The following is a 14,731-nucleotide window of genomic DNA, read 5'->3' on the forward strand; positions in this document are numbered from 1 at the left end:
TCACTTTTAAAATCTTTCCCTTCAGACGCCTAAAAAATGTCCATAACGTATCCTATAGAAGTCTTTAGGACGTCTGACGGGATATCCTCAGGATGTCATGAGGACTAGAATTCGGGAATCATTTGCTATTCCTCAGGACATCCAAAGTATATCCCGGGATTTAATGGGGATATTCCCAGGATATCCCGGTTGTCCGTCCTGGGTGTCCTTTGGATTTCCCGAGGATGTCATTGTGCTATCTGGGAGCGTTTTCGAGATGTGGCTAAAATATGAAAATGGATCGACGATTTTATTGCCTCCAAACCGACATCTTTTTTTTTCGCAAAAGAATCCGAAACCTGCCCGAGAAATGGCAGAAAGTAACAGAAAACGAAAGAAAATATTTTGATGACTGAATTGTATTGCACATATATGTGTCTAAAGCGAAAACGTGCGAAAAAATTTAAATTTTTGTATACACGGATATATAAAATTTTGGTTGTTTTTCAGAAAAAATATTTAAAATTTTACTTCAATGTAAAAAATTGAAGACGGAGATGATTAGTAATCGGAAATACGTTTTCAGTTTTATATTGTGTTAAATTTTGTTAAACTTTGTTATACTTCTTTGCTAATATATTTATATCATTTTTGTAAATAGTTGGATGCAGAAGATGATGACGATGACGACGATGATGATGATTACAATGAAGAGAATTTTGAAACAAGATTCGAGGAAGAAGATGAAGCTTGCAACTATTGGCAACTTAAAAATTACAATTTTGGTACTCGAAAAAAAAGTATACGAAACGGGCATAAGGATCATGAGCATAGGGATGACGATGAAGTGGGATCTGCAAATCCTTGGCGAAAAACTGGCGGACTTCGTCTAACCAGGAACGAGTACCACCGATTCTGTGATGCTCAATTAGAATGTAATTGTTTTAAATAATGTTTCAACCTTCTTCTTATTTTTTTCGATGATTATAATCGTTGATCATAATTCTCATATTAACTCTTCTTGTTATCTGTTTTAACCTTTTCTTTAATACCTCTCTTTCTTGATACAATATTTACTTATATAAGCTACATAGCGTAATATATAATCGACTTTAGAAACGAATTCTTTTATCAACTTGGAATTTATTTTTCTTTAAAAATTTGAAAATTTTTTCACAATTTCTTTAATAATTAATTTACGAGTTTTCTGCTATATTTTTTCTTTAGCGAATATCGTCAGTAATTTAATTATTCTTTAGTATTCTGAAGAAGCGAGTAATAGAGATTAGATAAATAATATCTAACTTTCTCAAAGAAAAATTAATTAAAATTTATTAATAAAATGCTAACGAAGAAATTATTTGATTTCAAATCTTTGATTTTTTAAAGAAATGATTGTTTCACTCTTGTCTGAAATTGATGAGAGAAAATTTGTTTCTGTTCGTTTATTTTATTGGTAGAAAAAAATGTAAATATGCATAAAAGATCAGATATTATCGATTTTATCACTACTTAAATATATTGTAAGGGAGGTTTTTCTGAGTAATTCTACATTAAAAAAGTGGGGGATGGCATTGGTTTAGAAGAAATAGCAAATTGAAGTTTCACAATTTTAATACTTTTTTTAGATATCATAAAGTAATATTAGTTTTAAGAGAAGTAATTTGCTGATATGTGTAGGTATATAGACAGTACACGTGTAGATAATTGAATAGAAGCAGTTTAGGTACGTTCCCCACGAATTCTGCGGGCCAACTGGATGTCCTTGGGCATGATAATGATTCTCTTGACGTGAAATGCGCAAAGATTGGTGTCCTCAAATAGACCAAAGAGGTAGGTCGCTTCTTGCAGAGCCATAACAGCCGAGCTCTGGAATCGGAGATCGGTTTTGAAGTCCTTTTACGTACCAATCGCTGGAATGGGAGCTTACAGATTAGAAGCTCCGTGCTCTTCTGGTAGCGACGAATCTCACGAAGCGCAACAATTCCAGGGTGATAACGATGCGGTTTCTTGACCGGTTGCAGGAGCGCTTTTACGGGTTGCCTTCGTCGCCAAATGTTTGTGCGGGGCCTTGCCTCCGGTCGACTTGCGAAGACGTACTTTACATTTCCCGTCTGCATGGTTCTTGTCATCTTGAACAAATCCAAATGCTGTCCGTATGATACGAGCTATAGCGGTAGCCTCTCCCCCGCAAGCAGGAGTGGATAGGGGTGGACCTTGGTTCGCGTGGAAAGTTGGAAATCCGTTTTTTCTTCTTTCTTTGCTTTGTGTGAAAAGTTTCATCGTGTGGAAATGCTCAATATCTGTAATAACAGAAATAAACTAACATAAGTAACAGAAATAATTTGTTAAAGCAGAGAATAGTTAGTATATTGAAAAGTACATATACAATTTTGTATTAAAAAGTATAAATACAACGTAGTCTTTAACGATGACACAAACATAAATTGTTGTTTTCCATTATTGTACGCTTTCACATGGGTTTGCAACTTTTTACCTACCTCCGTCTACATGTGTATTGTCTATACATACATATATGAACAAATTACGTCCTTCAGCATTAAAATTGCGAAACTTCAATTTACTATATCTTTTAAACCAATGTCATCGGGAGTTTTTTCTTGCGTAGAATTACTCAGAAAGACTTCCCCTACAACATATTTAAGTGGCGATAAAATCGGTGAGATCTGACTTTCTATGTATATTTGCTAAAGAATGAATGTTTTAATCTATCTAATGATGTTTTCGGTCATACTGAGTTTAGCTTATTCCAAGAATGATTAATAACATTGTTTCTGTCTTATTAACATAATCAAAAGTGGTCGAAACATGAAACAAATAAAGATAAATTATACTTGTTTTAAAAATTCAGCTTCAAAATATATTTGAAAATAGTCATATAAAACTTATCCTTTTGATAAAATTGAAGTTTATTCGATTGCAGCTTATGATTTGGCGACGCAATGTCCTTCTCGGAGGGCATCTGCGAGAAGACACGCTGCAAAATGCACTATACCGTTAACATCATTCACGGGGACGACATCCCTTCCACAGTCGAGGCCGCAGAGTCGGCAGCACGCCGGTCTCACGGACTCGACGTTGAGTCAAGGTCCAAGTCCCAACATTAGCCTGAATCCCAGCCCAAATTGTAGTCCACAGCCACGAGCACCGAGACAACCACGACGGGCACATACGATTGCACACGAGAGTAAAAACGACAAAGCTCATAGTGATGAGTGGGAGGACGATATTGATAAGGTAAGGAATGCCAAGTCTATACTGCCCCCTTCCTTTTTTAAACTAAACTTTGGAGACACTCGATGTCAGGTTCGCAAATATTTTGAATTGAATAGTGTAATGTGTTCTGTAGTTTTTGATGATTTTACTCTAATTCTTATGAAATAGGGGTAGAAAAGACTGAAGAAAAAATTGTTTTTTTTTTTTTAGTTTTTGATGCCAATGTGTTCTGAATGTTCTAAAACGTCGGAAAATCGCATTAAAAAAATGTCCCCGCGCGCGCGCGCCTGTGTGTGTATCAGTATATATACACATTTATCTATAACTCAAGAACTAATCAACCAAATCTTAAAGAATTATATATAAAATAGGGATAGAAAAGACTGAAGAATATAATAGATTTATAAATAGCCCGATATTTCAAAATAGAATTATAAATGGCCCGATATCTCAAAATAGAACTCTACTGCCTTTTTACGAACGTATAACGTTTAAAACGGCTTTTATAGTGCTCTTATAAAGGTTAATACTCAATACGGCTAATGGGCCAGTTGAGATCGAGAATAATCCATTCGTATGTATGTACTTGGCCGGGAATGAACATTTTTTTAAAGAATCTCTATATGAAATTGTTTGTATTTCGTATGAAGACTTTTGAAGTGCAATTGAAAAAGTTTGTGAGTCATTCGTTTAATTGTAATTAATTATTTATTTTTACACCATGCATTTAGCCGAAATAGATAAGTTAATAAAAGTTTTTATATGGAATCGTTTATATTTTATATGAAAATATGAAGTGATTAAAAAGGTTTGTGACTCACCCAGATAATTTTAATTAAATATTTATAAACTCGGTAATTAGCCGAAATACAGATTTTTAGTTATTCATGTTGAAAGAAGAAGGCGCTACTGTTTCCGAAGTTCCATTGACTGTCGCACCACCGACATATTTGAAAATTTTGACAAATCGCCAAAACACACGGTATGTCCCACAGATCGAATGTTTTAAATTCAAAGTTGAAAAGAGATACCATTGTGGCAAACCCAACAAGGTCAATAAAAAAAATGATACAAACATTTTTTTATATTATATATTGTGTATATTGATAGTAAGTCAAAATAATAATGTGTGAAATAATACTGCCAGTTTTCACGATGCTAGAAACATATGGAGGGGTAAAAGCCATAGTGGTGTAAGTCAAATTTTTTTAAATATTGACACATTACTATGGTTTTTACCTTTCCATATATATATATACACACATATATATATATATATATATATATACCTTCCTCTCCTAAATTCATTCTGGTTCCTTACCAATTTATTTTCTCGTTCCGTCCACCAAACTAGTCGCTCGTTCACCATTTTTTCCATAACTTTACCAACGCAGGATGATAATGCAATTGGTTTTACTTTCTTCTTGCCTACTTTGTCTATAAACATTGTCTGATATTGCCTCCAGTCTTCCGGGAACCAATCTGTAGTCCAAACTTCATTACAAATTTCAAACATCACGTCTTCCATTTCCTCAGTCATATCTTTCAGCATTCTATATTCTATTCCGTCTCTTCCTGGTGCCGAATTTTTTCGAATCATTTCTAATGCTCTTTTTAATTCTTCTCTTGTAAACTTATCTTCCAAGCTGTCTTCCTTGTATGTTTCTCCGTCCTGGCCCATCATTTTTGTTTGAACACTTGGTGATACTAGTTTGTCAATCTCTTTTCTAATTTCTTCCTCTCTGCTTTTATGAGTCCAACTATTCCAATTAATCTTCTTCCTGACGTTTTTAAAAGTTCTCATCTTATTCTAAACATATGTCTGGCTCGTAAATCTATTGATTGATGCACAGAATTTATCAAAACACTCTCTTTTTTTGCTGTTGATGATCTTCTTCGCTTCCGCTTTTTTCTTATTATATTCTACCAATGAATGTAAATCCTTCTTCTTTTTGAAGTTCTTTAGTGCTCTTTGTCTTCTAGTAATTGCTTCATCACAATCTACATTCCACCAAGTAACTTTTCTTCCTCTCGGCTTTTCCGCATTTTTTTTTCTATTCTGTTGTTCTTTGCTCAGCTGCTTTCTTTGTTTACCGTCTTCCGTGATGTTTTTAATTGATGTCTTAATTACATTAATAAATGCCGAGTATTTATCTTCTTAGTTGGTATTACCTCCAAACAGTATATCTCTGTATTCGTCTATATTTTCCTTTATTATTTTTTCCATCATATCTTTGTATTCCGTCCATCTTGTTTTTTTGTAGAAAACTTATTAGATTTTTTAATATAACTTTCTATTTCTGTTGTTATTCGTACTTCCACTGGAAAATGATCCGAATCCCAAGTGTCATTCAATTGTTTATATTCCATATCCTCGCTTATTTTAGTCGTAGCAAAAACTAGGTCTAAGTTGTTTGAGTGTTGACCTATGGCGCCTATTCTTGTTAACGTATTTACATTGATACAGATATAGTCCTTATCATACATTGTCTCCGTGTTGGTCAATGTCATAGCAATTCCATAATGTGTGATGGGCATTAAAATTGCCTGCTACAATGGTTTCCAGATCTTTAGTGTCAATGTATATCTTCCCATTCATTTTTCCTCATTTCACTTGGTCTTCTATATACTGCCACTACATTGAATCTCTCCTTTGTGTTGATGAGTCTTACTCCTATAATATCAAATATATTATTTACCTTTTGCCAGCCGTTTATTACTTCAAATTCGATATTGTCTCTAACACATATAGCCACTCCTCCGTTGTTACTTCTGCTCAATTTACAATGTATTTTAAATCCTGAAATATAAATATTATTTTTATTACTCTTAGTTTTAGTTAATATTATTATATCATATTCTAATGCTCTTTTAATAATCTCATTTTTCTTCCCTTGATATCCGCTACAGTTCCAATTTAATATTTTTAAATAGAATATATCAACTTATATTTATAGCGCTGTGAAGTGCTCGGACGAACACCGTCACGCGCCATTTGTCTTCCTTGATCCTTCCTAAATTCTCTCTTGATTTCACCTACGATCATCCTTTGCTTTCTGATTTTTTTATCTAGTTTCAATTCCTTTTTCTTTTGTAAAATATCTTCCTTGACTCTTAGTGCCTCTTCCTGACTCCTAATTCTTTTTGTTCTGGTCCTTGTATTATTTCTTGTAAAATTCTTCTAAATTCCCAATCTTGATCTGTGTAGTAGATCAGCTTGGCGGCTAACCTCGTGATGATATCCCGCTCCCTATTGAGGCCTTCTGGTATGTCTCGTTCTTCCTCCCTATTATTTATTTGTCTTTCTTCCTCTGAAGTGTTTGCTTCTATCTCTTCTTCTGTGGATTCCTTATCCCATCATTCTTCCGAGTGTCTATCTTCCTGTCTGTTAGCTATTCCTCTTTTGTCTTTTGTTATCTCTTCGCTTCTATTATCAAATTGTTTATAATAATTGTTTTGCTTATCTTTCTGTGTAGTCACTCTATCTTTGTAAGTAATTGTTTTTCTTAATTGTCTATCCTCTCTATCTTCTTCATATGTTATTGTCTTTCTAACTATCGGTGGATTTTCCTTTCTTCCCTCCATCTCTCTTCTTGGTGGCGAAAGTTTTGACCATTGCGTTGGTTTGTCATATCTATCGTATGTCTGTTCTGGTTCTTGTTCTCTTCCCTCTAATATTCGTTCTGCTTCCCTGCGAGAGACATTATTGTATATCCCATTATAATATTTATATTTTTATTTTTCTCATATTCTTTGCATGATCTCCATGTAGATCTGTGATTGCCTCCGCAGTTCCTACATTTTGCTGTTTTTGTGCAATTTTCGTGTGCCAATTTCCGCATATGATGCATCTTTCTTCGCTCTTGCATGCCGCCTTAATGTGGCCAAATCTGAAACAGTGGAAACATTGTTTTACTGATGAGATAAAAGGTTTTATTTTTATTGACGTTCTTCGCGCGAACAAGTCCAACTTTTGACGGACCGTATCTCCATTAAAAGTTATAATCAGGTTTCCTGTATCTTCCTCTACAAGTTTCTTTTTTTTAAATAAATAAAAATTAACTACGCTCGTATAAATTGAAAATTAAATAGAAAAAAACAGGCCAATAAACGAGCAATTAAAAGATGTTTAAAAATATATAATTAATTGGTATATATACATAGAAACGGAACGTTTTGACTCACTGAGTCTTTTTCAACGCGAAACGAGAAAGAGCTTTACATAGCACATTTTACGTCCTGTCGAATACATGGAAGTTTCAACGGTTTTATACTTACGACAATCATCTCAGTTATACACGATCTTTACAGAACAACCTTTTTATATTCTGACCACACATTCTGAGAACAATTATAAACCGGACCCGATTAATTCTCGCCTCCGAACGAAGAATCAATTACGCAATTCCACTGACTACATTTCATCTCTGACTTTGACTTCGTTAGATACATCGACATAGACTCACAATCAGTATGTATTCGTTAGACAATCGAATGGTGATGTGGCTCGATAGGCTTTTATAATATTATTGTAACACGACGAATTCTACATGTTAATTAATCACCACGGCTGAAGAAGACTCAGTGAGTCGAAACGTTCCGTTTCTATGTATATATACCAATTAATTATATGTTTTTAAACATCTTTTAATTGCTCGTTTATTGGCCTGTTTTTTCTATTTAATTTTCTTTTCTTTATTGTCCCACTTTTTCCTATACATACGTCCAATCTTCACTATGTCTCTCTCTCGTTGTGATCGTTTATTGAATCCCATAAATCTATTATACTGTTACCCCAATCCGTAATCACTCCAACGAATTTCGATCCTCTCTGATCGATTTTCGCTGTCATTCCTATCTCATCGGAAAGTTTGTTGATAGGTTCTAAACAAACATTAGCATCATTACACTTCTTAAATTTACATATGGCTGCCGTATGTGATAACATTACCATTCCGTCCGGATATATTTTATCTCGTGTAATTACTTTCCAAATTTTATAAAAATTCTTACCTCTTTTCGTTTGTATTCTGTCTTTTTGTAACTTAAGCACCAGTTTATACGTTACGTTGGTCCCTTCGGTGAATTTAACCTGCTTCTGATTCGATAATTCTGATGCATCTAGCTCGCTAACTCCTCTTTCAAGCACCCCCGCACGATTCATGTACTCCTCTCTTGCTTTCCTGTCCACCTCTCTATTATTTTTTGCCATTCTTGTATTGTTATTAACTTTCTCGTTTGAACTCATACCCGCTGTGTTTGCGTGTCGAGTTTCCTCAATATCCACTTCCATCTCACTCGCCGATACGTATCTGGAATCTTCCGTAGTCGTCTCGCCTGATTCGTGCGTATTATCTTCCATGCTGACGTCATCCTTCTCTGATTGGTTGATCCCCTTTTCCTTGTTATTTACCTTCATGGACGCTACTTCTGGTAGGATTTTGGCGCGCTTTTTCTTCGCCATCTTCTTTTCTCCTACTACCTTCTACTCTCCTTCCTTCTGCGAGTATCCCTCTGTATACTTATCGTCTTTATTTTCCATCTCTTTGGTGTCCGCTGCTCTTTTCTTTCCAGCCATTGAGTTTTCCGTTTCGGTATCTAATACTGCATTTACTGCTTTCATCGTCGGCTGGCTAATCCTTTTCCTATACTTTCTCACTATTGAGCCTTTAAACTTGTTCCCCCCTCCAAGGGGGGAAATGTCTTTTTTCCCTTCGTTTTTCCTATTCTTAAATTCGTAGAAAACCCTCAGGAACCCCTAACCTACTCTTGCAATCCTCTAAAAAACCACCGAAACTATTACAAACTTCCGCGGTCACTAGCTAGGTTAAAACGCGTGTGTTCGCTACGGCGGCCATCACGCAACTTGATTAGCGTTAAAGTTTTTTTTTTTGAGGTTATTAACTCCGGTTGGAGTTATAAACGCCTTCAGCCCCACCTTTGGGCTATATAGCGTATTTTAGTGTTGATCTTATTAACGCAGTACTTGTTAGATAATCCTTCCTATCTGTTTAATGAATCTGTATACCACTCCAATTTTAGGCCAGTCCTTTCTCTTGATCAATTCCACTATGTCCTCTGCTGCTCCGTAAATGTTACGTTTCACCAATTTCTCGTTCATCGCTTCCCTTTCCACATCGTACCTACTACACTGCCATATTACATGATTTATGTCTTCTTTTTCGTAGCCGCAGTCGCATCTAGATATATCTATATAGTTCTTTCTAGCTAAAGACTCGTTTAAATTGTAGTGGTTTGCTCTTATACGATTAATGAAAGAATAAAAATATCTCTCCGCTTTAATTTCTTTAAACCAAGGTTGTTTTTTGTTTCTGTCGTGGAAATTTCGAAAGTAATTCTTGCCTTTATATGAACTTTTACTAATTAATTTATCCTGCGTGTTATTCCAAGCTTCTTCCCTAAATATGCTTCTTAAGTCCGTTATCGGGACGGGGATATTTATTTCCGCTACTTCTGACGCACCTACTTTTGCTAATCTGTCTGCTATTTCATTTCCAGTATAACCTCTATGAGCTGGGATCCATCCATAAATAATTTTCCAACCGAATTTAGTTTTTAATCTAGAATGATGTCTTCTAATGTCTAATATAAAGCTACTCTTATATACATCTAGCCTATTGTTTTTTATTGCTTTTAATACACTCTGGCAATCTGATAATATTAATATTTGCTTGTTATTTCTTTCTCTTTGTAGTCCAGTCATTTGGTCGTAAAAGAAGAGGTTACCTGGAAAGTTTTCCGGGAGTTTTGAAAATTGGTAATTTTATATATTTCGATGTGCTCTTTCCGAATTTCAACTTTGCCACCTCGTATCTTTGCCGCTCGTGCCGCCATATTGGAAAAATGACGCCTAAAAGCAGTTTTTTGACAATATCTCCTTTCCGACTCATTCCACGATAAAAACATTGATATACAAAATAAAACTAGAGAAAATTTCCTATAATTTATGTAATAACCTTTTTTCCGTAAAATTAATAGTTTTGGCGTACGAGCGCTGTAAAGTGTAGTTCAACACGCGTTTTGGCTTAAAAACTCATTTCCACACTACCTTGAGGTAGAGTAAGCGGCGCGTTTTTTTTACCGTGGTATCCCCAGTAGGCCTAGTCCACATGCAATTCACTATTCTAAAATTTAGCGCATTCTTCTTCGCTTCACTGTTCTTGATGGACCAGGTGTTGCGAGTTCATCGTCATTAGTACTGATCGAAACGTCACAGACCGAAATTTCTTCCACATCATCCGCGATGGGATTATCATTTTCATCGCAATCCTCTTCGTTCTTGATTTTATCATACGTTTGCTCGAAAATAGTCTCCGTTTCTTCTTCTTCGTCGCTATCTTGTGATGGAACTTGCGAGTTATCACAGGTACCACTACAATTCGTGCATATAACGTGACGTTCGATCAGTACTAATGACGATGAACTCGCAACACCTGGTCCATCAAGAACAGCGAAGCGAAGAAGAATGCGCTAAATTTTAGAATAGTGAATTGCATGTAGACTAGGCCTACTGGGGATACCACGGTAAAAAAAACGCGCCGCTTACTCTACCTCAAAGTGGTGTGGAAATGAGTTTTTAGGCCAAAACGCGTGTTGAACTACACTTTGCGGCGCTCGTATGCCAAAACTATTAATTTTACGAAAAAAAAGGTTATTACATAAATTGTAGGAAATTTTCTCTAGTTTTATTTTGTATATAAATGTTTTTATCGTGGAATGAGTCGGAAAGGAGATATTGTCAAAAAACTGTTTTTAGGCGCCATTTTTCCAATATAGCGGCGCGAGCGGCAAAGATACGAGGTGGCAAAGTCGAAATTCGGAAAGAGCACATCAAAATATATAAAATTACCAATTTTCAAAACTCCCGGAAAACTTTCCAGGTAAAACTACCAAATGACTGGACTATTGTTCTTGATCCTTTTCTAGTTTTTTTAATGCAGTAGCTATTGCGAAGGCTTCCGCTGAGAATGACGAGCACTTTTTCGGGAGGCTGACATAGAAAGCTTGATTTATCTCTTCAAAGACCACGCCGACTCCTGTCGAAGCTGAGTCCTCTGTTCTTGAACCATCTGTATAAACAATCAGGGGGTTATCCAAATTATGTGCATCGCAAAGTTCTTTAATAAAGTCTAGATCATTTTTTCCATATTTCATATCTTCTAGGTTTCTTCTTTTCTTTTCTTTCCTTTTAGCGCTATGTGACTGTCCTATTTCCAACTCTATAGTTATGTCTTCTGTAAGATCTTCGTACTTCATTTCCCATACTTCAAAATTATCTGTTGATTGACCTATATCTTTCGCTAATAGGTTGACTCTATCCCACGCTATCGAAATTATGCTTTTTCTTCTCTGTGGGAATCGTAGCCTATGTATCATTTCTTTATTGCTTAGGTTACTTATACTCCCAGCAAACGCAAAAGGATTAAAAGATATTGAAATTTTTTAATACTTTTGAATCCCTTTTTTGGCGGAATTAGATGAAATTAGATGGGATTCGAAATGAGATGGTCCAATCCCATGGAATCCAAAAAAGAAAAATTTTAATTTCATCCAATCCTATGGAATCCGTAAAGGTTATGGAATTGCATGGCATTAGATGGTTTAGAAAACGTCTCGCGCCTCCGTTGGGCGACCAAGCGCCGTTGTTCGTCGGTGAGCTTTTGTGTATGCCTAAGGGCATTACACGCACTACTGCCGACGGGCAATTAGCCCGAAAATGAGATTTGTAAGATCTGTCAGGCACTGTAGGGGGTCCCTTTACATAGCGGTCGAGACGAAACTTTGAACTCGAGAAGATGCCCCGGCGATGCGACGCCTAGCGGCGTCGACGCGAACTGCCGGTAATGCAGATACCGCGCGGGCGTGTACTATTAGTGGCGCGTACCGCCACAGAGTTGAACACGGACACTTTTTAATCCCTATCTTGGCATTCAATGGTACTCATTTTATTGTCAGAATAGACGGAATTTAATGGAATTCAATACGGAAATTTTTAATTTCTAGTTTGGCATTCAATGGTATTCATTTCGTTAATGGAATCAATGGTATTCAATGGAATTCATCACGAAACTTTCCAATCCCTAACCTGGCATTCAGTGGTATAATATTTTTGTGTCGGAATTGGATGGGATTCAAAAAAGACAAATTCTTTCCAAAATAAGGAATTCCATGATATTGAAACTATTTCAATCCCTTTTTTGGACAGAATGGAATTCGGAAAGTCCTTAATTGAATTCCTGGCAATCCCGTTTTAATTCTTTTCAATCTTTTTTCGTTTGCTGGGCTTCTTTTGATTTTTGGATTGCCGTATTTTAGTATCTTGGAACAGAAGTTTTTTGCTAGCATCAAGGCTCTCTCGCTTAGTAAGTCTACTTTGGCTTCTGCTACTAGCACATTTGTTGGTGTGCTATTCCTAAAGCCCGTCGCGGTTCTTAATCCCAGGAATTGGCCTCTCTCAAGTTTTAATCTTAAAGTACTACTTGTGGGGGCGTACACGAAACTTCCGTAGTCGGAAACTGATCTTACTAAGCTTTTATATAGCATAAGAGCTGTGACGCAATCTGCTCCCCTGGTGACACTATTTAAATATTTTAAAATCGAATTGGCTTTTTCAATTTTAGCTCTTATTTCTTGAATGTGGCCTACGAATTTCAGCTGATTATCCATACGAACTCCGAGAAATCTCGATTCTTCTTTGTTTGAAATTACCACGCCTTTTACCATGATAGAGATATTATCATCTTTGAAGCCGCTCTTCGAAAATTCTACCAGAGTTGTTTTTCTGGGTTCCAAGTCCAAACTAATCAGCTCAAGGTTACTTGCAATAATGTTGACTGCTTCTTCGATCTTCATCTTATTCAGCTTCCTATCAAGACCCGTCCTATACACCACGATATCATCAGCAAATTCTAATTCTTCTACGTCGTCGTCAACATCTACGGTAATGTCGTTAGTGTTCAGAGCATATAATATAGCGCTCAGGACAGCTCCTTGTGGAAGGCCCTTCCTCATTATTCTTTTCAGAGTCACTTTATTATTTACGATGTATTCGACTTTCCTTTCGTCTAACCAGGTGTTGATAAATTTGAAGACTCTACCAGGACAGCCCATCCTTCTTAGTTTGGCTTTTAAAATATGAAAGACAACGTTGTCGTATGCAGATGCCACATCTAGGAATGCCGCCAATACGTATTCTTCACTGAGTAAAGCTGTCTTGATGTTCGATGTAAAAACTAGATTTTCAGTGCACGATCTACCTCTTCGAAAACCATTTTGCATCGGGTGTAATTTCTTCTCTTTCTCCGCCCACCATATAAGTCTTTCGTTTACTAACCTTTCCATTAGCTTGCCCATGCATGACGATAGTGATATAGGCCTGACTTTATTTTTGTTTATCTTATCAATAAATAAGACCTGATATTCTCTCCACTCGTGTGGAAAGCCTGATCCTAACCATATATCGTTAAATATTCGTAGTAAGAATTGTAAAGCTTTTTTTGGTAAATTCTTTATCATTTTATAGTCTATTTCATCCCTTCCAGGAGCTGAATCTTTTTTAATCATCCCAATTGCCCTATATAATTCTGCCTCTGAGAATAACGAATCTAATTCTGTTTCCTCTCTATCGTATGTATCGTCCTCTACTGCCCTCCAAGATACTCCAAATGCTGACAATTTATCAATTTCTTCTCTTATGACTTTTTCTCTATCTCCTATCTGCCACTTATTCCAGCTTATTCTACTCCTAGCTTTTTTAAAAGTTCTCATTGTATTCCAAACGTAAGATAAATTAGAAAATCTATTAATGCTGTTACAAAAAGCTTTAAAATTTTCTCTTTTCTTTTTCTTAAGTACTTTTCTTGTCAAAGCTACTTGCTTTTTATAGTCTATAAATGAATGTAAAGTTTGGAGCTTTCTAAATATTTTCAATTTCTTTTTACGTATTTCTATCGCTGATGAGCATTCTGAATCCCACCATCTTACTTGTTGTTTAATTGACTTTTCTTGCTTTATCTCAATATTTGTGTTTCTTACAAAAGTTTCCTTCCTACCTGTTGCTATATTCACCGCTCTCTTCATTTTATCAGTAAATAAAGAGTATCTCGTCTGGAGATCTTTGCCTATCATGTTTCTTTCTAGTTCCTCTATGCTTTTTTCCATTATATTTTGATATAATGCCCAGTCTGTATTCTTTGTCGACAACCTATTAGTGATCTTTTTAAAGACTATGACCTCTGTATCTATTTCTACTTTTAATGGAAAATGGTCTGACTCCCAAGTGTCCTGAATTTGTTCATAATTAATATAATCAGTTATTTTATCATCCGCGAAAATTAGATCTATATTAGAAGTTATCTGATTCCTGTAATTTAGCCTAGACAAAGTATCTTGATTTACGCATAAGAAACCCTGATTGAAGAATTTTTCCTGTAGATTTTCCCCATTAAAATCCGTATCGTTGCAATTCCATAGAATATTATGAGCATTAAAGTCC

The 14,731-nt window shown here is 35.7% G+C and overlaps 2 protein-coding genes and 1 pseudogene across 2 annotated transcripts; 1 reads left to right on the plus strand and 2 right to left on the minus strand.

Moving 5' to 3' along the window:
- The first annotated feature begins 97 nt into the window (after window positions 1-97).
- Window positions 98-3,384, plus strand: LOC112452284. Its single transcript, XM_025012403.1, has 3 exons — window positions 98-232; window positions 641-914; window positions 2,924-3,384. Exons 1-3 carry the CDS (start codon window positions 98-100, stop codon window positions 3,382-3,384), a joined length of 870 nt encoding a protein of 289 aa, XP_024868171.1.
- On the minus strand, window positions 1,668-2,346 carry LOC112452282 (annotated as a pseudogene).
- A 5,821-nt stretch (window positions 3,385-9,205) lies between the features above and the next one.
- Window positions 9,206-9,940, minus strand: LOC112452285. Its single transcript, XM_025012404.1, has one exon. The coding sequence runs from the start codon at window positions 9,938-9,940 to the stop codon at window positions 9,206-9,208; it is 735 nt and encodes a 244-aa protein (XP_024868172.1).
- Window positions 9,941-14,731: the final 4,791 nt, after the last annotated feature.

The sequence above is a fragment of the Temnothorax curvispinosus genome, unplaced genomic scaffold (genome assembly GCF_003070985.1).
Source record: "Temnothorax curvispinosus isolate PA1 unplaced genomic scaffold, ASM307098v1 QBEX01003176.1, whole genome shotgun sequence".
NCBI classification, from domain to species: domain Eukaryota; kingdom Metazoa; phylum Arthropoda; class Insecta; order Hymenoptera; family Formicidae; genus Temnothorax; species Temnothorax curvispinosus.